Here is a 25,805-nt window from a genome sequence, read left to right on the forward strand (position 1 = left end):
AAAAATCTGGGGGCTGCAAATGGCATCTCATGCCTGACTATCTGAAGTCCCTAGTTAATATAAAGATAGATTTTTGAAGACAGACATGAAAAGATGTGAACTCTGCTCCAATCTATAGACAGGGAAAAGTCTGCAATGAAAGCGTTTATCTTGAGGTTTAAGATTTCATACTCCCCACCCCCCAAAAATATGAAGTTCAAAGGAAACATCAGCAGATTTTACAAATTTCAGCAGTTAAGTGTAAAACTGTCTGTACATGTAAATTGTAAACAGATGGTGAAATAATTTTAAAATTCTTAAGATTGATTCACTGCTTTTTAGATTTTCAATTATCCAGCTAAAGGACATTTTATTTTCCAATATGCCTTTTTAGTTCCCAGCAATCTGCGTGCAAGGACTTCCTTACTTGCAAATCTGGGGAGTTTTCTCTGACAAACTGTCTTCTAGAATATTTTAAAGTTTTACATGCATCGTTCCAATTCTTTTTTGTCAACATTTAACAAATGTTGAGATAACGAAATCAAATTCAGCACCCAAACGTGGGGATTTTTCCAGGCTCAAAGTCCTACTCATCACTTTAGCATACGGTTCCTAATAATGTATATAGATAATTTAAAAGAGAGCATCTGTTCTGGTTGGGTTTTTTAAATTTTATTTTATTTCAGGAACCATATGGAGATGTGACAGAAAGGAGACTCCTTCGAGAGAAGCTGAAATGCAAGGATTTCAAATGGTTCTTGGAGAATGTGTACCCAGAGCTTCACGTACCTGAGGACAGACCGGGCTTCTTTGGAATGGTATGTGGCTGCTGAGAAGGGGCCTCCTCACGGTTCTCTGAGCTCTCCTACTAACTCAGCTTGAAGGTATTTTTATGCTGAAAACAGTTTGGGATTTTGATAAAATTCAGTTAGAACTGCTAGGCTTTAAAATATGTTTTCTGTCAAGTTCTTTATTCTAGGGGATGCTGTTTATAAAGGAGTTCTGTGAAAGGGTAGGAGAACAGGTAATGTTGCCATGAATTACACCTTCCAAGTGATGATGGTCATCTTAGACCAGCATAGTTTCACAAGCAACTTTCACTGGTTCAGTATCAGAATCCTCTTCTCCTTTTTTAAGAGTTGACAACTTTCTATGCTATTTCCATCTTACAAATGAATATGAACTATAGCTCTGTGTATATCACTGTACTGTAATCTCATTTGGAAGGGATGAAGGCAGACATGATACAGCAAATGCTGCATCCTCTGAAAAATCAGCAGTTATCTGCTGTGTATCTTATTAGGAAGGCAAGACTGCACCTTTCTGCCAGGCAAAATGTGTAAAATACCTTCCTGATTACCAATGGCACGTCGACTTAGAAATACTTTTGTTGGTAACTCGATCACTCTGCAGATCCAGCTAAGCTGCATTCCCACACGGCTGCACCGCATCCAGCCTGTATCACAACAGTCATGTCTGGTTGCCATCTGCACTTCAGTTATCCCTGCTGGATCCCTTTCAGTGCAAGAAAAACAACCTGATCCTTGCAGGCGTACAAAACATGCAGGAACCAAGTCTCCTCGCAGCCTTCCCTAATAGCTTTGTCACCTGTTGAACAAAAAAGATCCTAATGTGGAAATGCTGCAGTTTCCCGCAGGGAGCTGCGTTTCCCACGGGGAGCTGCATTTCCCATGGGGAGCTGCATTTCCCATAGGAAGTGTCTCAGTTGGCGGCAAAGCCCTTTGGAGCCTATGAGAGCATTGCCACCCTCCTCTGTTTGTCTTGGAGCTTGCACTGGAATTGGTCTCTCTCTGTGAGAAAGGTAATATCCACCATTACCCAGTACCTTGAATAGATCATGGTACAACACTGGTTTGTTTTCTGTTATTTTGTGCTGGATTGCTAACTGACAGGGTCAGAGACATTTGAAGCAATAAGATACTATAAGACTTACCTTCTGGGAGCATTGCAGTAACCTTATCCTCCCCTCCAACTCCATCCTTCCTCCTCCAAAAGAAAGCCCAGACTGGTGGCGATGATAGCGCATCAACCTTCTGGGGAGGGGAAGGGATTTGTGCAGTTTCTTTCATGATTTCACTGCGCATGTCATCCTCAGGAAAGGTGTTGACAATACCTAGAAATAATAATTCTTGCTCAGAGCTGCTTATCTGTGGTGTAATTTAGATGTGCTCTATTTATTTCTCTTAAAAACAATTTTTAAGTGCTGTCATCTAGTCGGGAGCATAATAAGAAAGCAACTTTTTTTTTGGCAGGAAGAATTTAAAATGTGAGTTAAGTACAGTTATACTCTAAGAAAGTGACAGTGCAAAAATGACACCTACTGATTCAACTGATTTGTGGATATTGAGTCCCATCTGCTAACTTCAATGAATCATTGATCGTGTTCTTTACTCCTGCCTTCGCTGTGTAATGCTTTTCTGGTTCACAAAAATACTGTGTTTGAAAGTGTTGGCTTTGTTAACAGTCTGGCTTAGTGTGAGGTTATTTAATTGGTCGAAGAGATTGCAAAGGGATGTGGGGATTTCTCCCTCCCTTGGAAATCTTTACACTGAAGTTGAAAAATCTTTCTAAGAAAACCCATAGGTCAGCCGTATGTTATTGAAGTAAATGCAAGAATTATTGACCAGCACTCAGTGCCATGTGCTGACAATTCCACACTTGTGCTAAAATTCTTCTCCTGATACATTGATAAATTTTTACTGCCTCTATGAAGATTGGATGTCTAAAAGGTTAGCTACCTCAAAGTCTATTTAAACATATAGTATTTAAATATTTTTGCCTGAGCTATGTTTGCATTCTTATAAACTGCCTGAAGCCTAGAAATGGGGGAAATACATGTCCTTACAAGTAAAATTGGTTTGCATTATACCAAAATCATATAGCGTCAATACATCTGGAATGCCACAATGATGATTTCACTCAGTACTCTGAACAAAGTCATACTTTGAGAAAGGATACTATCAGTATTATGGGTGTTCTCGTTCATAGCTTTTTTTTTAATTGAAGTCAGATTTTCCCATAAAAGTTTCAGTACTGGCACACTAGAGTGAAGTTCAGAACTTAAAATTTCAAAGATTAAGGCTACCAAGGTGATTATGAGATGAAATTTTAGGAAATACTTAAAGTGCTGTATGAGATAGCATCATTACATAGAAATCTAACTACATGGGCAACTTGAAAAATAAATTACCAGAACTTCAAGGGCTATTCCCTTTTTTGGATAGCATCTTTGTAGGAGCACATTTTAAGTTCCTGTTCGCTATTTTAATGAAGGAGCAAGGAAAATTTGGAGAGGTTAATCTGACTTCCCATTTGAACTCCCAGTACTATTTTCTGAAGTGATGTACTAAAGAAAGGTGAACTAGAAGCTCCTAGAACTCTAAATGAAGGTGCATTAAATTGCTTCTGAGGGCATGTCAGCTGCCAGAGTAGGAGCATAGGTATGATCTATCTCATACCTCCATATAGATATTAGGAAGAAATAGTTTACAATGAGGGTAGTGAGGCACTGGCAGCAGTTGCCAGAGAAGTTGTGGATGCCCCATCCCTGGAAGTGTTCAAGGCCAGGTTGGATGGTGCTTTGAGCAACCTGCTCTAATGGAAGATGTCCCAGGTAGTGGCGGGGGGTTGGACTAGATGGTCTTTAAAGGTCCCTTCCAGCCCAAACCATTCTGTGGTATGGTTCTAGGGGTTTGTTTGTTTGTTTTGTTTTGCTGGGAGTGAAGCTGGTAAGCACTTAATAGGTTAAAATAATAAGATGTCAGTGTTTCTGGAAAGGCTGATATTCCCTTTTAGGTTCTTGAGTAGTGCACTGATGTCTCTCTTTCTCTGACATAGCATCTGATTTGGCCATCCTTGAGTATGCACTTACCAGCAAAGTGTGTGCTGTTCTTGTGCTTCAGCTGGTGTGAAATCTTAAAAAGACCTGAACCCTAGATCTGTGGGTTGTCCACCTAGATAGCCCAGAGTAGGTCTGATTACAAATCTTAGCTGCTGTTGTGGTTTAGCCCTGCAGGCAGCTAAACACCATGCAGCCACTCACTCACCCCTCCTCCCTGGTGGAGTGGAGGAAAGAATTGGAAACATAAAAGAACTCATCAGCTGAGAAAAAGACTAATTAATAATTAAAATAAACCAAACTGAAATAATAATAATTAGTATTAATAAAAATAGGAACAATTATAATAAAGCCATCAAAGTTATACTCAGCTGCCTTGGGAAATGATGATGTAAGGAGGACCTTGAACCACCTTGTGTGTTTAATATTAGTGCTGTGACATTGCTGCATTGTGCAGCTGGGTGAACATAGGGGAACTGGACTGTGCTGTGATCTCTTCATGTTACTGGTGACTGTGGAAAAGCTCATCTGTAAAGCATGGGAACATTCAGGGTTCCTCTCCTATCTAAGGTATACTAAGCATAGCTGGTATTCAGGTGCATATCGGAGGAAAATATTGTGGTCTATCAGTGAATTTGGCTTTGAACTTGGCAATGAGGCTGTATTATGTTCTGATACCATAAGTTTTTCTTTGTTCTTCTCAAATAGTTTCTAGCATATCTGTCTTCTAGCTGCATGTGAAGCAACTAAGCTGATAGATGTCTGTTGTGACTATCTAGCCAATGGCTCTTTTCACCACCTGTTCTTAAAGGTGTCTGCAACTGACTGAATCAGCTGGGAGATCAAAAACTTACATTTTTCAATTGGTGGCTTCCACATTTTCCCACAAGACTATTGTCTTCAATGAATTTTCAAATGCTTAGTCATAATTTTCTTTTAATTTAGACTAGATATAACCTTAAAAAAAAGGATCAGGAAGAAAGATTTTAAGCCTTTAAAACTATGAAGAATTTTCTTTTGCTGTGACATAAAAGAGACCATTTTGTATAATATCTAACACATGATATATATGGACAGGCTTACAGAAAAGATCTTAGCTATGTGGCCTAAGTTATGTAATCAAAAAGACTATTGCATGCCTGGTGTTACAAGTTCTCAGAGATATCAGGCTCCAAAACAGCCTCCTCTAGGGTATACCTCTAAAACTGCAATATAATACAGTTTTTAGAGCTGCCACTCAAAATTGAATTGGTAGCCAAGGTTATGGCTGGCTAGACCTGGAGATCCGATGCCCACCACAGGAAAATATGTACCACTCCGTTGGCTGTACAGCCTCTGAAAGCTTGAGACAGACTTTTTTAAAGGAAGTGTGACAAATTTAAGTGTTTGATACGAATCTCCGGTGAACACTCCTTCACTTGAGACATGTGCTTGTATGTTCTTGAGCTTCCCAGAGAGATCTGGTCTTGCTGGGGTGAGCAACTGAATGACAGCAGTATCTCATCTTCGATTCCTCCAAAGGATCTTAGTCATAAAGGCTGCATTCCCATTTCAGCATTGCACTTAAGAAGTTAACAGAAGTCTGAGGATGTTCTCAGTCTTTTTTTCAAAAAAAAGGTGATGGGGACATGTCATACACTCAGTGAAATCATTCCCTGCGACTGCTCAGATTACCTTTGGGGTGAAAGTGCACATCTAGTCATTACCGTGAAGTTGTTGGCTTGCTACAGATTCACATCTTGCTGTGTCCCACAGTATCATCTGTCATACCACTAATGCATCAGCACCAATGCCACTGTGGCGGAATAAAGAGGATTCTGATCTATTTTGTGGATGAAGAGAAAGGTTGGCTGTGCTCCACTGGCCGTATTTATCAACTAATGTAATGAAGTTTTAATGTCAAAAATCTGTTGTTGATGCTTTGCTTACAGTTATGAAATGGATTTTATCTTCAAAAATAGTCAAAGAATTACTTACAGAATGCCATCTGTTTTGTGTTGTTCTATGCAAGTGTCCAGATGTTAGGAAGCAACAGATTTAAATTTCTCCAAGAAGGAAGGAGTGAAGGTCTGAGGTGAATATCTTGCTGTTTAGTACCTGTCCTAGCCTCCAAGCAGAATGGTAACTCAGTGGCACAGCAGAATACACCTGCAATGGTTCAATAGGAGGCAAAAGCTGCAGAAAGACACAACCAGTAATCCTGCATGGACAGAACTTTTTAAAACTGAACTATGTGTTTTAATGGCAAGGTGATGAACATTTTCTTTCTTGCTTCTGTTTCTCTAATGCAGCATTCTCCAAAAGAATAAAGGTAAGTAATGGAGGAAATTTTCTTCCTGTTGCATGACTTGTTTGTGGTGGATATAGGAACCAAGATAGCTTCAGAATTGAATGGAAGATTACTGTTTTGATAGGGCTGTTGCACGGAAAAGGAACTTAGATTGTATTCTCATTTAACAAGAGAAAAATATTGCTTTCAAATTCTCTCATACTTTTCTTCTGCCTTGGAACAGGGGTGGATTTTTTTTTTTTTTCATAAATGGTGCTGCACTCAGATTTTTCAAATCTGATTATTTTCAAATCTTTGTCATTTCAGATCAGGTCATTTAAGAGCTTAGTATGCACTATTCCCACAAATTAGGTCTTGAATATCTGTTAGGCTTCCTGATGAAGTCTAGGTACGAAAGAACATCTACCAATGTCTGATAAAACAAACTAAAAGAACCAGTTTGAAATATGGATGGTATATGTTTAGGAATACATCTGCATGTATCACAAGCATTTATGCATGAAAGAGAAAAATGAGAGATCATATGTGTTAGCATCCTGGGAGTACAGGCTCAGGTTTAAACCATCTGAAATGAAGCCTAAGTTAGTAATATTTTTACACAGCTTTTGTTTTGTTGTCTGTATTTGAGCATTGAGTAACAAGCGTCGGAGAGTTACTGTAGTTCTGGTGGTGGACGGCATTTTAAAATAAGTTATTTAAAATTCCAGGCTAGAAAAGGTAGTGTGTGCTCGAGCATGTGCCAGGGACTGACAGCAAAGAGCGCACGCTCGGAGCAGCAGCAAAGGCCTTGGGTTTTCTGGAAGGACACCATGGATAAGGGCTTTGCTGCATTTATCTTCCCTCAGAGCCAGCAGACAGTCAGGCAAAGTTGTGTGTTATTAGACACACTAATGAGAGGCCGAAACCGATTTATGTTTTTAAGTGGTTATGACTTTAAGTTGACATTTCTTGATGTAGAATGTAGAAACATGAGAAGCTTATTGCTTGGTATATGTAGTTCCATGGTAGTGTTAAAAATAATCTGTAAAAGTCACCTTTCTTTCCTGTTTTTCTAAGTGCAATTCTTGCCTAGTGTTATGAAGATAAACAAAATGTCATCTTTTGACAGGTTGAGGAGGGGTGCAGTGGTCTCTTGTGTCCCCATCAAACAAAGCAGTGCTTTCTGTAGAAAGGGTGCCCAGGGGGGTTCTTTTGCTTCTGGTAAACTTAGGCACTAAAACTGAGGATTAATTTTATCATACACCAAATTCTAGTTTATGCTGTACAGTTTATCCTGCACAGAAAAATTACACCAAATGCATTGTGAAAACATGTTCAGAGCGGAATTAAGAGGCGAAGCCGCTAAGGGTAGGGCTTCAGTCCTGCATTTATACATTTGGCTCCAACATGAGAGCTGCACAGCCCCAGCAACCCTGCAAGGGGCCCCAAGCTGTGGTGGCTTGGTGGTTCTCCCCAGCCCCTCAGCGTATTGGTGTTGTCTTGGGCTGGCAGCCCAGGCATGCAGAGTGCTGAGAGTTTGGCTGTCTTTTAGTGGGAGTGGGCACAAAGCAGTGGAAAGAAGTCGTTGGGTAGCAATAAAAGTAGAAGTTGGGAAAGCAAAAATATACGTACAACACAAGTATTCATTTTTTCAACTTGTGTGGTTTGCTCTGTGGTGGTTTTGGGTCCTGCGGGGTTTGCCTTGTTTGTTTGGTTTTAGCCTACTCCATTCCCTTTGTGTCTGTCCGTTCTCCACACTAAGAACTGAGGATACAATTGTCACAACTAGGGAAGAGTAGTGAAATTACACCTCGCTGAAGTAACTCTTCTGAGATTTACTCTGCTTATTCTTTTTGTCTGCGGTATAATTATACTCAGTAACGAGGGCATTCAGCTTGCACCTATGTTTACAGAACCTGTTGTGCTCTCTGCAATTTTAAATTTGGTTAAGTGACTAATACTACTACACTACCCCTGAATACTTAAATGCAAATGCTTGTTAATTAGCCTGTTTTTGTTTTTTAATCATGGAATTTAATATGTTAAAATTTAATCTAAAAATTATGCAACTATTGTGTCAGAGATCAGCAACACTAGCAAAGAATTTCTAAAGTAGTATTGAGTGTTTCTTTCCAAAGAGAAATCTTACCCAATTTCATGATTTCTGGTCTTAAAATCTGACTGCTTGTTCAACCTCAAGAGGGTATTGGAGTCCTTTTGAGAACAAATCCTTTAAATGTCTCCCATTTGACAAACTGAGAAAAGTATGTAGTCTTCTTTTCATAAGAAAATTGAACATGTGTATCCTGGGGGAAAAATATGTTAAAGACATGACAAACTTGTTCTGTATGAGTTGCTGGCTTGTTGGGTTTCAGCACAGCTTTTCATAGTTCCTACCTACTTAATTTGCAAATACACTGGAACACGATGTCATTCCAAGGCGAAGCCATTGTGCCTGGCTGCTTCAATGCCCCAAGTCAAGATGATCTCAACAGTTTTATTTCACATTAAGCTGAGAGATGTTGCCATTGGCTCCATTTGATCTGTTCCAATTAGTTTGAACCAGCTCTGGGATATGAAACCTCACAGCCCAGCAGGATGGGTGTAAAGCATATCTTCCTTGGTTTAGATTCATACTTTAAAATATTTTTTTGTTTTGATTAGCTGAAGAATAGAGGAATGGCAAACTTCTGCTTTGACTATAACCCTGCAAATGATCATCAGGTAACTGGACACAGGGTCATACTGTACCCATGTCATGGCATGGGACAAAATCAGGTAAGATTCATGTATTATTTTCATTCTGACTAATGCTGTGTTTGTAATGTAAAAAGTACATCTAATTTTGATTCTCGCACTTGACGCTTTTAATTTTGATCTCTCTCGAGGTCACACACAGGGTAAAAGGTGAAAAGCAAAAAAGCAGCATAATTCACAGCAAAATAGTTCTTATGAGATGACATTTTAAAAGTTATCCTTTATTTAGCTATTGCTAAAAGATGAACTGAATTTACTGCACATATATCACATCACTGGATATTAATGCTCTGACATCTCTGCTGATGGTGCGATGCATCTGCATAGCTGCGATAGCCGGCAGCAGACCCAGAGCAGCGGTGCTCCGGGAGCTGTGCAATTAGTGCTCCCTCTGCTGGCATTGAATTATAGGATGTTTTGGGTTGGAAGGCACCTTTAAAGGTCATCTAGTCCATCCAGGCAGCAGGGGGAAGGAGAAATGTAGAAACTCCCTGACTGCAGTATAAACGGATAAGAGAAGAAAACACAAGAGAATTGCAGAGCCTGAGGAGGGAAGGCCAAGCACAAGAAACAAACAAAACAATGTTAGGGAAATGGGCACAAGGCATGGGAGGGCTGATCGGAGCCAGGGAAAGGGGGCCAAGGTGACAGAGGGTGGAAGTCATTTGGGGCAGAGGTAGGGCTACAGATGGGGAGCAGGGCATGTGTGACAGAGGAAGGAATAGCCAGGAATTACAGGGAGGGAGCGTGAAACAAGCAAAATCACTGGAGACCTCTTTAGTGGCAAGGGAGCTGAACATGGGAGCAGAGATACCAGCTGGGAAATGAAGGCATGAGTAGTTGCAAGAGAAAAAGTGGACAGCAGGAAGAGCTGTGGGTGTGAGAACAGAGGGGGGCTGAAATAAGACAAGATGTAGAAACACAAGTGAGAAGGTAGATGGAAGTCAGGATTTTTGAACTTGCACCTCTTTTTTTGGCTCACAAATAACCATGAAGCCTACCAGCAGGGCATTTCTCTCCATTTCCTTCCTGTCCCACTGCCCTTCTGACAGCTGCTCTCTAAAGGTAGCAGGCCACTCCTGGTGCTGTAAATTCCTTAGCTCAGTTGACAGGTGACAGAGGCAGGACCGAAACAGTCAAATCTTCCACATGTACATCCACCGCTGTCAGCTGATGGAACTGGTGGCGACAGGGCTGGTCATCCTCTAGTTGTATCAATGCTAAGGAGAGCAAGGCACTTCACCACAGAGTTTCACAGATAGTTGCTAACAGCAGGCAGCCCTTAACTTCTGTTTTGTCCTTGAAAGGGAATCTGCCATCCTAATCCAAAACTTTTATGCCTGCTCTCCTCCAGTCTGCTCTCATCACTTCACTCATTACCTATATACACCTTTAGCAGCAAACCCTTATTACAAAGCTTCAGTCCAGTCCTCTGCCCTGTGCTATGTCACAGACAGCTCCGGTTTCTCCACTCTGATCTATTTAACACTATATTTTCTATGCTGTCCGGCTCCCAGTCTTTCTCTAGCACCCTTACTCTCTCTCCCCTCACTCCTCTCACCAGTTACTACCCACACTAGGTCATGTTCTGCTCCTTTTCACATGTCTTTCTTCTTTCCTGGCTAGTTCCCATTTTTAATCCACTAGTCTTCTCCTTATCCCTTCCTCCAGTTGCAGAGTTTGTTCCACCATTGATCTCTTTCTTCCTCAAACAGTACTCCCTGCTGCACATTCACACTGCCTCATGGTACAAAGGAATGAAGTTTATTCTCCAGAGTACATCTCAGTGAAGTTATTCTCCAATAATGACTTGATAGGATTTAACCTTAATGAAGGTTAACTTTGTCAGCCACATGTGTCTTACACTCCAGTACACCCATCCTCTGGCATGATATGCTAGTGGCAGGTGGCTGTTCATGTAGGACACAACTGCAAAAGCTCTTTTCATTGGAAGCAATTCTCCACTTAAAGCAACCTCTGAATATCTGTGTGCACTGTGCCGAGAGGAGAGAGTTCTGTGCTCTAGAGTATTTATAAAGTCCAGCACCTGCTCCCATTTTACGTCTCAGTAAGTAAAACCAGTCTCAGAAAACTGAGATCTCTGGTAATTTGTTGCTATTTTTCCTTGAATCCATGGCCTAAGTGAGAGGGTTCCCGTTACTCCTTTAGAATTGCTTTTGTGTAAGCAGTAAGAAAGCTAACTCTGAGTTGTTCAAAATTAGTGTGTTCATTGTAGCAAGAAGGTGAGGATATGACTGCAGTGATATCCGCTGAGTGTATATAGAAGAGAGGCCGAAAACATGCGAAACACTGGCTACACAGTGATTGCACTAGGGGCTGCTCATGTTTTGTGGAAGTGTTTGCCTTTGTAGACGAGAAAAGAAGACTTTGAAATTCAACACAAATAAAGCCCATTTTCCCTCTTGGTATGGCTGGGAAGCAGTACAGAAGGCACCAACATATGATGACATGATGTGGTAAGAGGATGGGAAACCACTGAGCAGCCTCCTTTGTCTGACAGAACTCCCCTGATATTCCTATTTGCAGCTGATAGATTTGAGGCAAATAGGGAAAGGCAAACAAAAGAGCTTAGGAAAGCTCTTGGGTTTTCTGCAAAAGGGGTGTCAGACTTGGTAACATCGCTGCTGGTTCTGCCTGTCAAGTGCAAACTTCTTTCTGCATGCAGAAGAGCAGTACCTAAGCACTGAGAGGGATGAGAGTATATTTCAGGGTCTGGTGAGGTACCAAAAATCTGCGTCCATTCCTTGTACCACAGAGCTCTGATGCAGCTAGGGCATATCCTGTTGATGGCCCAGAAGTGGTAGGCATTAGGTAAAAGGCCTCATCAAGTTTCCCAGTAGCACTTAAGGGAATCTGGCTCTCTGAAGGAAAGAAATGCAGTAACATTAGTAGTTGCTGGGCCAGGAATCAGCTTGAAAATGCTTCCTTTCTGCCCACTGAGCAAGGAAAGAGCACTAAAAACACATCACCTTTTGAGGAGGAAGAGATTTATCTCGTATATTACCAGAGCCTGAAAAAGTCCGAAGACTGAAGTATTTATTCCATTTGAAGCAATATAGGGTAAAGAACTGTATAATGTTCATTGGGCATGGAGGCAGGAGTGCTTGGTTGCTAATATTATAAGACCAATCCTTAATGTTATTGAGAAATTAACCATTTTTCTTGCTCTTCACCTCCAAAATCTGCTGCAAGTCCTTGAGACACGGTTCAGGAAAGGTGTCAGTAGTAAGGAGTGCTCTGACCCAGTAGCTGCTCCATCTGCTTTTCATGCATCTGGTACTATCGGCAGCTTGCAGGCTTTTACTGATACTGAATACAAACTGCTAAAAAGAGTTATCTTCTAAATCCACTAATGAGCAAGGCTCTAAATGTGGCCTTGTAACAGTGGTAGCTGTAAAAAAGTGTCCATCCAGACATAAATGAGCAGGAGTGAAACTTTTTCTTCCTTTATGAGTCATAGGCTTAAAATGACTGCCGTGTGGTGTCCAGAGTAGCAGGTTTTCCACGTGTCAATCAGATACTGAACTTGGGAACCAAAGCCTGAAGGGCAGTGAATAGCCTCTGCCTATTAAAAAAAAAAGATAAAAAACATTGGGCCAATGTTACTATATTTGACTTTTGTTGATGATGAGACATGTCAGGCATAAAGCAAATGTCATAAATGCAGTGTAGCCTACATCATAGAAATAGGTCCTAGCAATAAGTTTCAAAGGGAAATCAAAGTCTTCTGGGTGTTATGTCAGCAGGTGGACTTCAAACTTGGAGTCACTTTCTCAAAACACTCACTTTCCTTTGTGGCTTTCCACATATGAACAGTGACAAACAGGTTAATTCTGGGGTGATCACTTGCATGGCTGCCCAAAGAAAGGCCATGGAGCTCCACAACAGTGGACAGCATTGGTCTGTATACGGCTGCAACAGCCACCTCAGCAGAGAAATTTCTGACTGTGATAGAAGGAGGGGCAAATTTCATGAAGCAGCTACCATCAGCATAGTCTAAATCAGAGCTCTTACACCTGGAAGTGGATGACTGCAGACTTTGTAATCACACGGTCCTGTTTGCATTAAAATTCCATTTCCGGTTTCTCTTTCAAGGTTAATTAGCCTTGGTGGTTGTTAAGGATGCTTTTGTGGTAAGTTCAAGTATATACAACATTGCTGAATTGGTACAGGCCCCTTCCCACTACCTTGCAGTCTCTTTCTCCAGAGATGAAACAAAAGAAAAGAGGATTCCTTCTCTCCCTCATTCTTTTATTGGTTTCCACTAATGCAACTATTTTATTGGTAACAAGCAATTTTCTGATGTGTATAAAACTCTTCTCTACTCTACTGAGTATAATCTACATCAGATCTAAACACACATCGATGCACTACAGTCATCTAAATTATTTACAAGCGTGCTAAATACAAACAACTCTCAAACTCTGCTGCTCTTTAGTGAAGTCCAAAATCTGGCACATGTCCATGGTAAATGTTAAAATTTTAAGGAAGTCTTCAACCATAACTACTACAGAAGCCAAGATGTTTTAGAGTATGTTCAAAACACCTCTGTAGAATATCGTTCAACAAGCAAAGCCAGCAAATTGTCTTTAATAAAGTTCTGTTCATGTTAAAAGCAACTGTAGCTGATTTGCTCCAAATAATGTCTTAAAATGTTATATAATAAAATGCTCATCACCATGCATCCTGAGTACCTTGTAACTGGAAATGATCCTTGACCAAACTGTATTTGAACTATGCAGTGAGCAACTCCTTAATTAAAAGTAACATTGTTCTGTGACAACTGAATTAAGAAGGCATAATATCAGGCTATAAACTGATATTCCGTCCTATTCTTAAGAGTGATCTAGAATGTGAATGTGGAATATTACAGTCAGATTTTGGAAGTTCTTTAATGCTGGAACCTCTGTTTTCCAGTGCATTTTTTTTCAGCATTTCATACATTTTAAGTGCTACCAGAGAAAAGCGGTGCTGTGGTGATACTGATTTTCTGTAAAATGGTAAGCAAACAGCAGCAAAGGCTCCTCGAATAATTTTGGCAGAATTTTTCTCCACAATAGCAACTTTAATATGCAAACTATAATTTAGTATCTTAGCATATACTCCTTATAATGGCTGTTGTCCTTCGTTCCTTCTCTTTGGTTTTTAGTTTTTCGAGTACACATCCCATAATGAAATACGTTACAACACCCGACAGCCAGAAGTCTGCGCAGCAGTAGATTCAGGGACTGACTTCTTGACAATGTACTTGTGTCAAGAAAGTATCCACAATGTTCCTGAAAACCAGAAGTTTGTTTTCAGAGAGGTAAGTGTGTCTGCTTCGTTTTGGGTTTGGTTATTTGGGGAGTGAGTTGGAGGAGAATTGTTGAGGCATTTTCTTTCTCTCTCTCTTCCTCTCTCTCTCTCTTCCTCTCTCTCTCTCTTTCTCTCTCTCTCTCCCTTTTGCTTCCTTCCTTCCTTCCTTCCTTCCATCCCTCCTTCCATCATTCCTGTAGTTGTAGAGGATGTTAAGGTCTCCCCTCAGCCTCCTTTACTCCAGGCTAAATAACCCCAGCTCCCTCAGCCACTCCTCATTAGAGCTGTGCTCCAGGCCCTTCACCAGCTTCATTGCCCTTCTCTGGACACGCTCCAGTGCCTCAATATCCTCCTGTAATGAGAGGCCCCAAACTGTACACAGGATTCGAGGTACAACCTCACCAGTGCTGAGTACAGGGGAAGGATCACTTCCCTACTCCTGCAGGCCACACTATTCCTAATGCAGGCCAGAATATCATTGGCCTTCTTGGCCACCTGGGCATGCTGCTGGCTCATGTTCAGTCGTCTGTCTACCAGTACCCTCAGATTCCTCTTTGCCAGGCAGCTTTCCAGCCACTCTTCCCCAGGCCTGTAGCACTGCATGGAGTTGTTATGATCAAAGTGCAGGACCTGGCACTTGGCCTTGTTGAACCGCATATAATTGGCTGCAGCCTGGATCCAGCCTATCCAGGTCCTATCCTATCCAGATCATGCTGGCCACATTAGCATAAATCTCTGGGGACAAATATGCTGTCTTGGCTTTTAATGTCTGAATGAGGAACCATCTAGCAGCAGCATGCTGATAAAGACTATGCCAATCATAAAGAATAGGAAGACAAGAGAAAGGAAGGTGCCCTTCATAACCTCAGAGGAGTTGGGAGGTTGGCAGAGGCCTCTCCTTGCCCTGTCCACATCTAGAGCTTTCCATGTGCTGCTCAGTTCTCTTTCACATCCCACCTACTGTCTTCTCCTGAGAGCTCCATATACTCCTTCCCCAGTCAGTCTCATGGGTGGCCTACTTCTCCTCTCCCTTCATTGACTGGCTGTGGGGACTCAGCAAATCTCTTCTTCAACCTTAAGGCCTCCCAAAGGGGAGACACACTGAGAAGTATGGAATATAATAATGAACATAACATGGTCTTAGAAAACCTTGTGTTCAGTAGTTTTTAATCTCTGAAGGAGTTTCTAGATGCCTGAGAGAAAAGAAATTGCATGAAAAATGATGGCCTTGGTCAGGTTCTGGAGTGTTGTTATTTGGCTAAGGGAAAAGGTCACATAATTTATCAAAACAGTATGTTTACATAATGCGTCTGCATAACGTGTCTAAATTCTGCAGGCTGCATGGTTGACAAATGCATGCTTAGATATACCACTAGTGATAGGTGGCAAAGTAAATTCCAAAGAAAAATATGAAAACTACTCTGCATTCACTAAATCTAGTCCAGACTAAAGCTTACAGTGATATTACTGAGTAAAACAAAATATTTAAAAGGCTGACTTTATAAATTACATTTCATTTTTAATGCTGACTTTTAACAAAATTTTTGTAGGTCATATGCATTAATCCCTGAGATGACATATGTTGGTTGAACCTCAAGCACTTCAGGAAAAATACATCTGTTTCCACTGCATTTCTAACGATTAACTTTTAAAATAATTCCTAAAGTTTCAGATGCTAAATCCTCTTTCTTGTGATCATTTTGTGCCTGTGTGTGATTTGAACATACTGCTCTGCTCTGATTCTTCCTCTTCTGTTGCATTAAATCAAAATCACCAGTCCCACCTTTCAAAACAAGTGATAGGTGAGGTGTCAGTACCACTTCTCTCTCGCTTTGTGCAGAGAAGTGTCAGACACTGGAAAAACTGTCCTTGTAGATGTCGGATAATCAAAGATTTGAACAGCCATCCAAGCAGCCTGGCAAGAATTAAGTTCTTACAGGCACAGAGTCAAAAATGAGTGAGGCAGATTATCAATTAGTCCACTCAAAACTTTGAATTATCACAGACAGGCATGGGAAAGTCATTCAGCAGCTAAGTCTATCAGTAAACCCATGAGCAAGCACACACAACTGGGCATCAGGGCTACGGCTTGAGATGCAATTAGTGTGACATTCCAGAGACTTTCAGAAGAGTCAAGGTTACGCTCAGAAACAGGGTGTTGGCCTCTCTATTTTGAGGCCACTGGAGGCTTTGGAAATGGTTACCTGTGGGAATGTCACCTCAGCCAAAGGAAGGGTCTGGGTGCAGGGCAGTTCTCCTCAGCTGACTATGCCGCCTTTTTTTGTGGCTCATTATCTTTTGGAGCGAGTGACATGGACTGGAGATTAAATGTTCTTGGAGACTCCGGTAATAGGAAGGCCTGAGGCCTCAAAATTAGTCCTTTAGGGAATCTGACTGTGGAGGCCTGTCAGACCTTACACCTCTGAGGCAGCTGTGCTGCCCCCCAGCAAAGCAAGCTAACACCATGCACATCTGCAGGCAAGGGGCACACTTGGAGATTTTTGCTTCTTCCACTAAAAATACACCCTGTGAAGAAAAGGGAATTTTTATTTTTGCTAAAAAATACATCCAACAGCTACACTTAACTAACAACATTTACATTTTACCTTCAAGATGTGCAATAAGTTAGTGAATTTGGTAATGTCTGTACTTGACTTTTTTTTTCTCTTCCCATATTCTCGCGCAGTACCAAAAGACAATGAAAGTGAATGAAGTTAGCAAGTCCTTTACAGGCTTAGGTGGCCATCACTAATCACTCTAGAGCAATGCTAATGTAAGTTTAAAAGCACAGTCTCTTGATGAAGTTTCAGAGATGCTCAAGATAGGCATTTTGGCTTCACCACATGGCCCCATGAGAAGGATATGTGGGATATTTATTCATTATTAATGTCTTCTACTTTTAAAGCACAGTGATACGCCTGTAATTTTTAAGACCTGAAAAGCAAACATTTTTTTCTGTCTTTTGTAGGATGGTACCTTGTTTCATCTACAAACCCAGAAGTGTGTACAAGCAGAGTCAAACTCTTACAATGGCAACCCAGCACCATTGTTACGACCGTGTACCAGCTCAGACTACCAAAAATGGTTCTTCAAAGAAAGAAGTTGATCCGGATGTCATCAAGGACATAGCTGAATATGAAAATGTGCTCATTCTAGTCAGCAGATAGTCAGCCTTTTGAAAATCACATAAGTGATATATTTTTGTATGAAAAGAACTGTAATTAGTTTACAAGCCTTGGATTTCATTTTCTGGAGCATTAAAAGGCACTAAGCATTGAGAGCTATGTAAAGTAAGTGCAGTGGTTATATCATACCACAGAATCTGCTCCTCTTTTTTTCCTCTTTTATTTGGCAGCTACATAACTGCTTCTGAAGTGTCTTAGCTTCTTTTCACAAGTGACAATATATATTTTTAATCTACTTTGTGAAAGCAAAGCAGTCAAAATAATTGCACTAATGTTATCTGCCAATAATTTAAAATGTTTATTTTTCTACTAAAACATTCTGCAGTTGGGCCTTTTAACAGGTCATCATTAATAATTCTTGTTTTTTAAATACCAAGAAAGTAAATGTAGGCCGGATTCTGCCTTAAGTGACTACCACAAAACCCTCGCTAAATACTGTGTGGATTTGCACATGAAGGCAGAGAGTAGGTCTGCATGTTTTTGCACAAATAACAATCTAGACACATACAGATTGCACATGCTTGACAATACTATACATTAACTGTTGCGACAATTTTAGATGCTTATGGCACTTGATGAGTTTCTAATCATGCTAAAGTCTGGTTTTAGAGAAAAAGGGGGATTTTCTCATCTTTCTTAAAGAAATAAGGCAACAATATTTAAAGGTGATGCTCTGGGAAAAGCTGTTTAGATTCACATGGATCTAGCTACGCGGCTGTGTCCCAGACTGCACAGCTTACTTTAGCATTATGTGGATTTTCCACATATATAAAACTCGCAAGATCAGACCTAGCAATAATTCTTTTGACAAATTTCAAAATCACAGAGAAAATGAATCTAAGAAATTTTTATCTTTCATTAAATTTTTAAATGGTTCATATAAAAATGATTGTATAAACAAAAATGGTTTTACAACTATTTTATATGCTATGCAGCTGATATTAATACAAAATGAATTGTCTTTCTGATATAACTTGCATTTTATCTGGGAACTCCTTTTCTGATAAGCTCTTCATGTCAGCACATATAGTCCTATTGAAAACATGGGGTTTAATCGGCACCAGTGCAAGATGTTTTCTGCTGTGGTGTGTGAGATCTGCCTTACCTAGCCAGACAAGCAGTGTGTATAGCAATGTCTTTGGTCATTGACCAGCATCATTACAATGTTAATTAAAAGGGTTCCAGCTCATAAGGAAAATGTATTTCTGTATCAGCTGGAGGTATGCTTATGTGTAGATGCATGAAGATTTCAACCTTTTTTCCCCGAGAAGTCTTGGCATCTGTTTCATTTAGTGTTAGATTTTTTTCCATTATTTGCCTTTGTTCATGTTTTCTGTAAAAAAAAAAATGTACAGCCCTTTCTTTGAATCCTCATAAGCTCATGTCATTTTGGCATCTCTATTTATATCTTTAGGGTGTGGAGAGACGGTTTCTACCTGTAGGAGATGCATATTTCCATTCTTCCAAGGTCCTTCTAAACCCATGTAGATAGAATGTTTTTGAGAGCACCTTTAAAGTTTTGTCTCTGTGGGCTGGACTGATGAAACTGATGTTAGAATTAATAAAATATTTTTTGATTCAGTAGAGTCTTTACAACTATGAGATTTTTTTGTTCTTATGGTCACTGTTTTTCGTTTAATCATTTTGCTGATCTCTTAGGTCCTGATCCCTGCAGCACTTGGGAGAAGACAGCTGTATTTTATGGTCTCTCAGTTTCCCTTGCCTGAACTCGGTAATGCTTCTGTTCACCTGCTAGCAGCAGTGGTGTGCAATTTGGCTGCATGAGACAACTGTGAGAGCTCCAGCAACACAGCAAGGTTTTTCAAACCATTTCTGCTTTGCCTTCTTAACTGTTGATTGAAATACATTAGTAAGTTAACAAGAGCCCAGCTACTGCAATTGTAGACAAAACTCTCATTGACCTCTGGTCAATTTGGTCTTAGTTTTGGGACTTCAAGATTTCATCATCAGATGGTGATATGCAAGTAATTACTTAGCAATTGGAAATTATTTTCCATATGTCTTCTCACTCTGCACTTGTTTAGAGGATTTCTAATTACATGCAGCTGAGCTGTTTTCTCATACACCAGCAAATCTGCTAGCCTGGGTTGATTATTTGCTAGGCAAAAACACACTTAGGTTACGTTCAAAAGCAGATGCTGAACGTAGCAACGTCACCAGCCTGCTTCCCCGCTGTTGGCCTTTTATTCCATCTACTTACCGTTTTTCTCCTTAATATCCTTTTCTTCTTCAGAGCTGACTGGAATTGTATTAATGTTTGGCTTCAGATTTGGAGGGTGAATAACCTCATTGAGCGCCTGAGTCACAATGCATATCTTCAACCATCCTTTTGCCAGAGGTCAGGGATACCTGCTGAGGAGTGGACTGTAGCCTTTGGGCTTCTCCTCAGCAGAGAGGCTGGATGCTTCACAGAAATAGAAAAATTGGAGGACTTAAGTCACAAATGGATACTTCATGTGGTTCTGGCCTTCTAAGACACTCTTTGGAAAAGAGGGAGAAATACTTTCTACATGATTCAAATCAGGAACTAATACTCATCTTCCATTTATACTTAGAGCTGCACATTGCTTTTCCCCTTTGCCAGTAACCATGTGAAGCACCCATAAAACAAAAACTTGCAACTTGAGCTTATTGATAACCTTAGGTTAAAATGATGGCATACTAGCAGTGCAAACTGGGAAATCTCAAGAGTCCCTCTTCCATTTTGTACCATCAGTCTGTTCAAAACAAGAAAGGACATTTTTAAAAATATATCAACTGAACAAATAATCCTAAGAAGGTATAGTCCAGTATAAAATTCCAGGATAGAGATGAAGAAATGTGTCTTCCAAATGGATTTTATTCCTTCCTTATTGCCCAGCTGTGAATACAATCCCTCCCATGTTTACTGCCCTTTTTTAGGCATTATATTATGTGATTCTGTGTTTTCCCAGGTTCCTTCCCTTCCCCTTGTCTGATGTTCCTTGGACTACCCTAGGTATGGGGAATATTTGGCACAGTTGAGGCAAAAAAGATTAAGCCAGAAGTAGTATTTCACAGAACTAAACTATGCAAAATGTTTCCCAATTTTCCATATCCTGTGCTGGATACACCTCATGAGAGGAATAGTAATATTCAAGAAGTCTTGAACCTTTTATAAATTACCTGACAGCATTATCCTGAACATTAGAATTTGGGGTTGTAAGTACTGATCAAACTTGGTGATTTTTTTGAATTACAAAAAAAAGTCATTAAAAAATTTATCTTTAAAAAAATGCCTATTGCTTAGTCTTTGTATTCCTTTATTAAAAAAAATATGCAATCCAGACTGCAGTCTGATGCCTAATTCTTTACCATATTTCTTTGAACTCATAACTTTTTGTACTTTTTTTCCTTTTGTTCTTTCACTGTTCTCCTTTCACTTAAACATTGTGGCCCTTCGACATGGGCTAAAACTTACTGGATTTTCACTTCAACAGAAGACAGGATATGAGCCTTCCTTCTAAGAAATAAGCTACTAAAACCTCTGTATGTGCAGTCTTGACTGAACCCTTCATGATGGAAGATTGCTGGAGCTTGCACAAACACCCTGGAACAACAGGTATCATTGTATACGCATCCCTCAACATGAATTGGAAGCAGTATTTCTTGCTAGCTCTGCTAAAACGACTCAAAAATGTGTTCAATTTTTGTCATATTTATAGGATGTGATAAGATTTACTGGAAGGGGAAATTAATTTTTTTTGGTAGCACTGGGACTGATGGGATTGTGATCCTATTCCCTATGTAGGAAAACGCAGGCAGTTGCACGGTGACACTGCTGGGGTGGTAACTCAGATTCTGGTGTTCTTTTAATTTCATTTGGCTCTTTTAAAGCCTTTAGATTGAGAGATGAACTTGAGCTTTGTTCTTATACCCTCATATAAAGACGTAGCAGTCAGGATATCTAGAGAGACTGTAGGATTAGGATCACGCAGTTGTGTATATATTGTTATAACTATGTGGGTTTTTGGCAGTGTTGGAGAATGCTATATAGGCTTGTAACAAAAGCAAATTTTGACTGTGCTAGCAAGTTAGTTGAGGTAGATGGGAAAGTTCTTGGGAAGGAGGGAAGAGAGGGATAGGGGAGCTTCCTCTGTTCTGCCTGGTGCTGGCAGTCTAACTTCAACAGCCATAGCTGGGTTTGAATTAGAGCATTGCAGTATTCTTCCACTTGCCATTTACAGAGGAAAACAATTATGTATGTATATGCCATACTAAAATTACTATGCCTAGATCGACAGTTTTCAATCATTTTTTCAATCTGCTATTCACTGACATCTATATGAATAGATAAAGCCTGTTTAGAGTCAGTGCTGACAGGAATGACATGGCTGTAGATGACATACTTGTAGCAGCTTCCAGGATTTCCAAAGGGGTTGGTGACAAAAACAGGGCAGGACCTTCACAGTGACTTCTCCAAACTCCAAAAGCAAGAAGAAAGAAGATGAAAAATGCAAGAAGTGCGTCACTGGCCTGATAGGTAGCGTGATATATTTCATGTAGCATCAGACCATCTCCCCGTGGGAGCTGGTCTTGTGGAGTGGGAGAGGACTTGCAGCAATTGCAGTTTCTTTCTTGGTGGTAAGTGAAAAATCTGTCTTCTGAGTTCCTTATCCATGCTCTGAAGGTATTTAACTTGCAGCTGAAGAGAAAGTGGTCAAGGGAGTCACATCAGTACAGATACCTGGACCTGAAATTCATGGATTAGGTACTCTGTGATGCGCAAATATAAAGAATATTTAAAGAACAAAAATGTTAACTGTGCGTACACTGTGAGAAGACTTAGTAGTATCTGAGAGAAGGTGGAAATGATCATTAGCAGGAAGATGTTTGACATCACTGATTTTAATGAAATAGAGTTGAAGGATTCACACGATTGAAATGCAGAAGTGGCTGGGTGACATGCCAGGAAGAAACTGACATTTGATTTTCAAGCACGGAGACCAGGATTTACAGTTCTTGTGAACTGGTATTTTAGCCAACAAGGAATAAACAGATGCAGAGGGTGTCTGGTGTAGACCACCAAATAAGAAGATAAAGCCTTCTTGCATAACAGATAAAGGATGTGCACTACTTTAGAGGATTTCATCCTAGGGGATGCACTTTACCAATTTCATGGTAACAAAACATTCTGGGAATTTCCAAGGGGTGGGAAAAAAAGGCAGCTGGGCAGGAGGCTGTGTCTGACACAATCTTTAATAAACAGTTTAGTGCAATTCTCCTAAAGGCCTCCTTTTATTTAAAATGAGCTGTTACCTGGTCATCTGTTACACACAAACAAAAGATGGTACCTATGAAAGGAGAAGTTTCTCATTGCTGAGAGTTGGAAGGAAGTAGGATTTGTAAAATATAACTATATGTATACATTGTGTTGAAAACTTGTGTGTACAACATGAAAGTTTTTGATAGGATTGCAAACAAAATATTTAAAAGTGTCAGAAATAAAGTTCTGTGTTAATCTAAATTTAGCCTCAGTGCATCTATTACACTGCTGTCTTTAATTACATTATTTTCTTGCCTTATGTTCCCCATTTTATTTTTTCTTTCAAAAGATGTGGAAACAGTCTTTTTCATGCCTCACTGAGTATACAGGAAAGATTTTGACAGGCTTACTTTGCCTTATCCTCACTGTTCAATATATGGCCTTATTTGCTTCCCTATAGTAAATCCCTAGCCTGAAAAATAAAGGTTATTTTCTTAGTTGTTTTGTTTTTTTTAATGTAACTTGAACGTTATAGTGTCTTAGTGCTTCCCAAATATTTCTTAGTCTACCTTCATAATACAAACATGAAGGAAGAGCATCCCATCCCATCACAAGGAATGCAGTGGCAAAAAGATTAGGATTAGAAGTACCACATTAAATACTCTAATTTGAAGTGTAGCTTTGCTTGTTTTAAATTTTATCCACCAATACCCAGACTTCTGCAGTTCAGACACATGAGCTGGGATTCATTCAACCAAAGGTAGTCACCTTCAAACCAGAAATGCACATACAGATGAACTGTGTACCCCAGAGTTCCCATTACATGCAGAATGATGCACAAAATTATGCATAAAATGATGCATAGAAAGGATCTTCTGCCAAGCACCCCCAAAATGAGGAAAGTATCATTAGGGACTACCTCTGAAAAGTCTGCCTTAGGTTCCTGGGCAAATAGTGGTAAACCTTGCTTTCCTGGGCTGGCTTTTGAACTGTTTTTGTACTTTATGACATAGTGCTTCCCAGGTGCGCTTCCTTGACCACCCTCCCCAGCACCTGCCATCCCAGGGCCCTGCTTGGGCACCACCAGCGCTGGGCTCTGCCTCTCATACGAGGGTAAGCCTCGAGCTTTATGCTGAATGGAGCTGTGGAATAACTCTTTGCATACAGTGTTTGGAAATAAATTAGGAGATGCCCTTCATTCTTTAAATAACTAAAGGACGTTTGCTGCTGCATCAAAGAAGGATGTCAAGCAGTTGCTAATAACATTCAAGGTGTTAATTCTGTTGCACCACATAACTTGGGCTCAAGCTTTCTTTCAGAAAGACTGAGTTCTTCAAAGACTGCAAAATGACTTTAAAAAAAACAAAAGCTTAGAAAGCTGATGACATTCCAGAGACAGTGTAAGTGCATGTGTTAATACAGTGCCAATATAGTAGAATGATAACCAAAGTGATCCAAGTAGCTGTAGTCCTGGTAGCCAAGTACTGGAAAAAATCGCAGAATGATACAGGATGCAAGCAGTGAAGAATGATTTTCTGTGAAATGGATTTTGCCAAACAAACTTGATACTTATTGCAGATCAGGTTGAGAATGGTGAAACATCATTTAACATATGAAATTCTGATTAAAAATAACATTATACAAAATCAATATGGCACTTATTCCTTTTGGCACCTTAGGAAGATCTGTTCTTGGTGTCATGATAATCAATTTTCTGGAGGAAAAATAAGTTACTGATAGGTTTGCAGGTGACAAAGAAACTGCTGGACAGGTCACTTGTACAAATAAAGCACTGAGTTTGATTTATTCTAATGTAAGATCAGAAGCAAAAAAGTAGGTCATGATTTCAGGCAGTATGCATCCAAAACAGGATGTAGAGTATCCCATAAGGAGGCAGTCCCACAAGTACAAGAAACCGGCTGGTTTTCCTACAGGGATTTGTTCTCTCAACCTGCCTCGGAAGTGGCTGGTGCCAAGGGAGGTGCTGAGGTTGCTGCCAGTGGCCCAGTGCTGACAGGTTGAAGTCAGAAGGGCCAATTCACACATAAAGTGGAAAAAAGGAGAGGTGCCTTGGAAACGCCTCCAAGAATGATCCCTGAGGTGAGGGAAAGTCAGCCTAATTATTTTACAAAAGTAAAATACAGTGATTAATCTTAGTCTCTGTGTATGGGAAAAGACCACTGGTACTGTGTCCCCTTCAGCTGATAGAGGCACGATGAAGACCAGTGATTGGAAGCCAGAATAAGACAAATTGTTACTGAATGTGAGATACACCTCTTAGGAAACTAATTAGTGATAGAAATGATTTATCAAGAGATGCAGTGGACTCTTCATTACTGATTCCTTTAAGTCAACACTGCTGGATGTCACTCTGAGGGAAAGGCTGTAAAGCAGTGAGTGCTATGAGATCGCCGGTCGAGGCCTTATAGCCCAAGATCAAATCATTATGAACTTAGAATTTATTAATCTATGAAGATTCATTGCAATTTATTGCACAGATACCACCATCGTGTGTGTGATATAAATTAGATGTATTAGGTCGATCTTCAAAGGTTTGCTGTGAGTGACTTCAGGAAAATTATGGATATGTATAAAAAGTGAGGTGCCTAAGGCAGGGTTAAGCAAAGCTCTGCATTTTGTCTGTAACACCTCCTGCATGGGATCCACCTGCCTTGAAAGACACCTGCGTCACATCCTGAGTCTTCTCAGTAGGCTGCAAATCAGTGCACTGCTGCTCAGGGACTTGACAAACCGCATTTGAGGGTGAGCAGCGTGAACTTGTTCCCTGGGGTGGGAGGACATGCTGGGAGCAAGGCAGAAAGCCTTGTCAAGTAGGTGGGGTACATCCCACATCTGGAATGGTTTGGGTTGGAAAGGACCTTACAGATCATTGAGTTCCACTTCCTGTCAGACCAGGCTGCTCAAAGCCCCATCCAACTTGGCCTTGAACACCTCCAGGAAGGGGGGCATCCACAGCTTCTCTGGGCAACCTGTTCCAGTGTCTCATTGCTCTCACAATAAAGAATTTCTTCCTAATTATTTCTAATTCCTAATAACTTCCTAATTTATTCCTCACATCCATCGAGTAGTGGAGGTAAGCAGTTGGGTGAACAGGCATGGAAAGGGCTTGTACGCTTCGCACTACTCGCAGAGCTGCGGCAACCTTCGGGTGAACTTATGAGTCCTGTGCCAGCC

General features: G+C 40.4%; 1 protein-coding gene across 1 annotated transcript in view; it reads left to right on the top strand.

The window, feature by feature from the left end:
- GALNT12 (polypeptide N-acetylgalactosaminyltransferase 12) overlaps positions 1 to 17,616 on the top strand; it is a gene marked incomplete at its 5' end in the record, with an annotated part of 31,750 nt that extends 14,134 nt beyond the window's left edge. Inside the window, 4 exons of the mRNA XM_010188697.1 lie at positions 666 to 797; positions 8,772 to 8,885; positions 14,035 to 14,190; positions 17,149 to 17,616. Of these exons, the coding sequence (XP_010186999.1) occupies positions 666 to 797; positions 8,772 to 8,885; positions 14,035 to 14,190; positions 17,149 to 17,286 (540 nt within the window). The remainder of the gene's footprint in view (positions 1 to 665; positions 798 to 8,771; positions 8,886 to 14,034; positions 14,191 to 17,148) is intronic.
- Between the last annotated feature and the right edge of the window lie 8,189 nt (positions 17,617 to 25,805).

Source organism: Mesitornis unicolor, unplaced genomic scaffold (genome assembly GCF_000695765.1).
Source record: "Mesitornis unicolor isolate BGI_N332 unplaced genomic scaffold, ASM69576v1 scaffold10857, whole genome shotgun sequence".
NCBI classification, from domain to species: Eukaryota; Metazoa; Chordata; class Aves; order Mesitornithiformes; family Mesitornithidae; genus Mesitornis; species Mesitornis unicolor.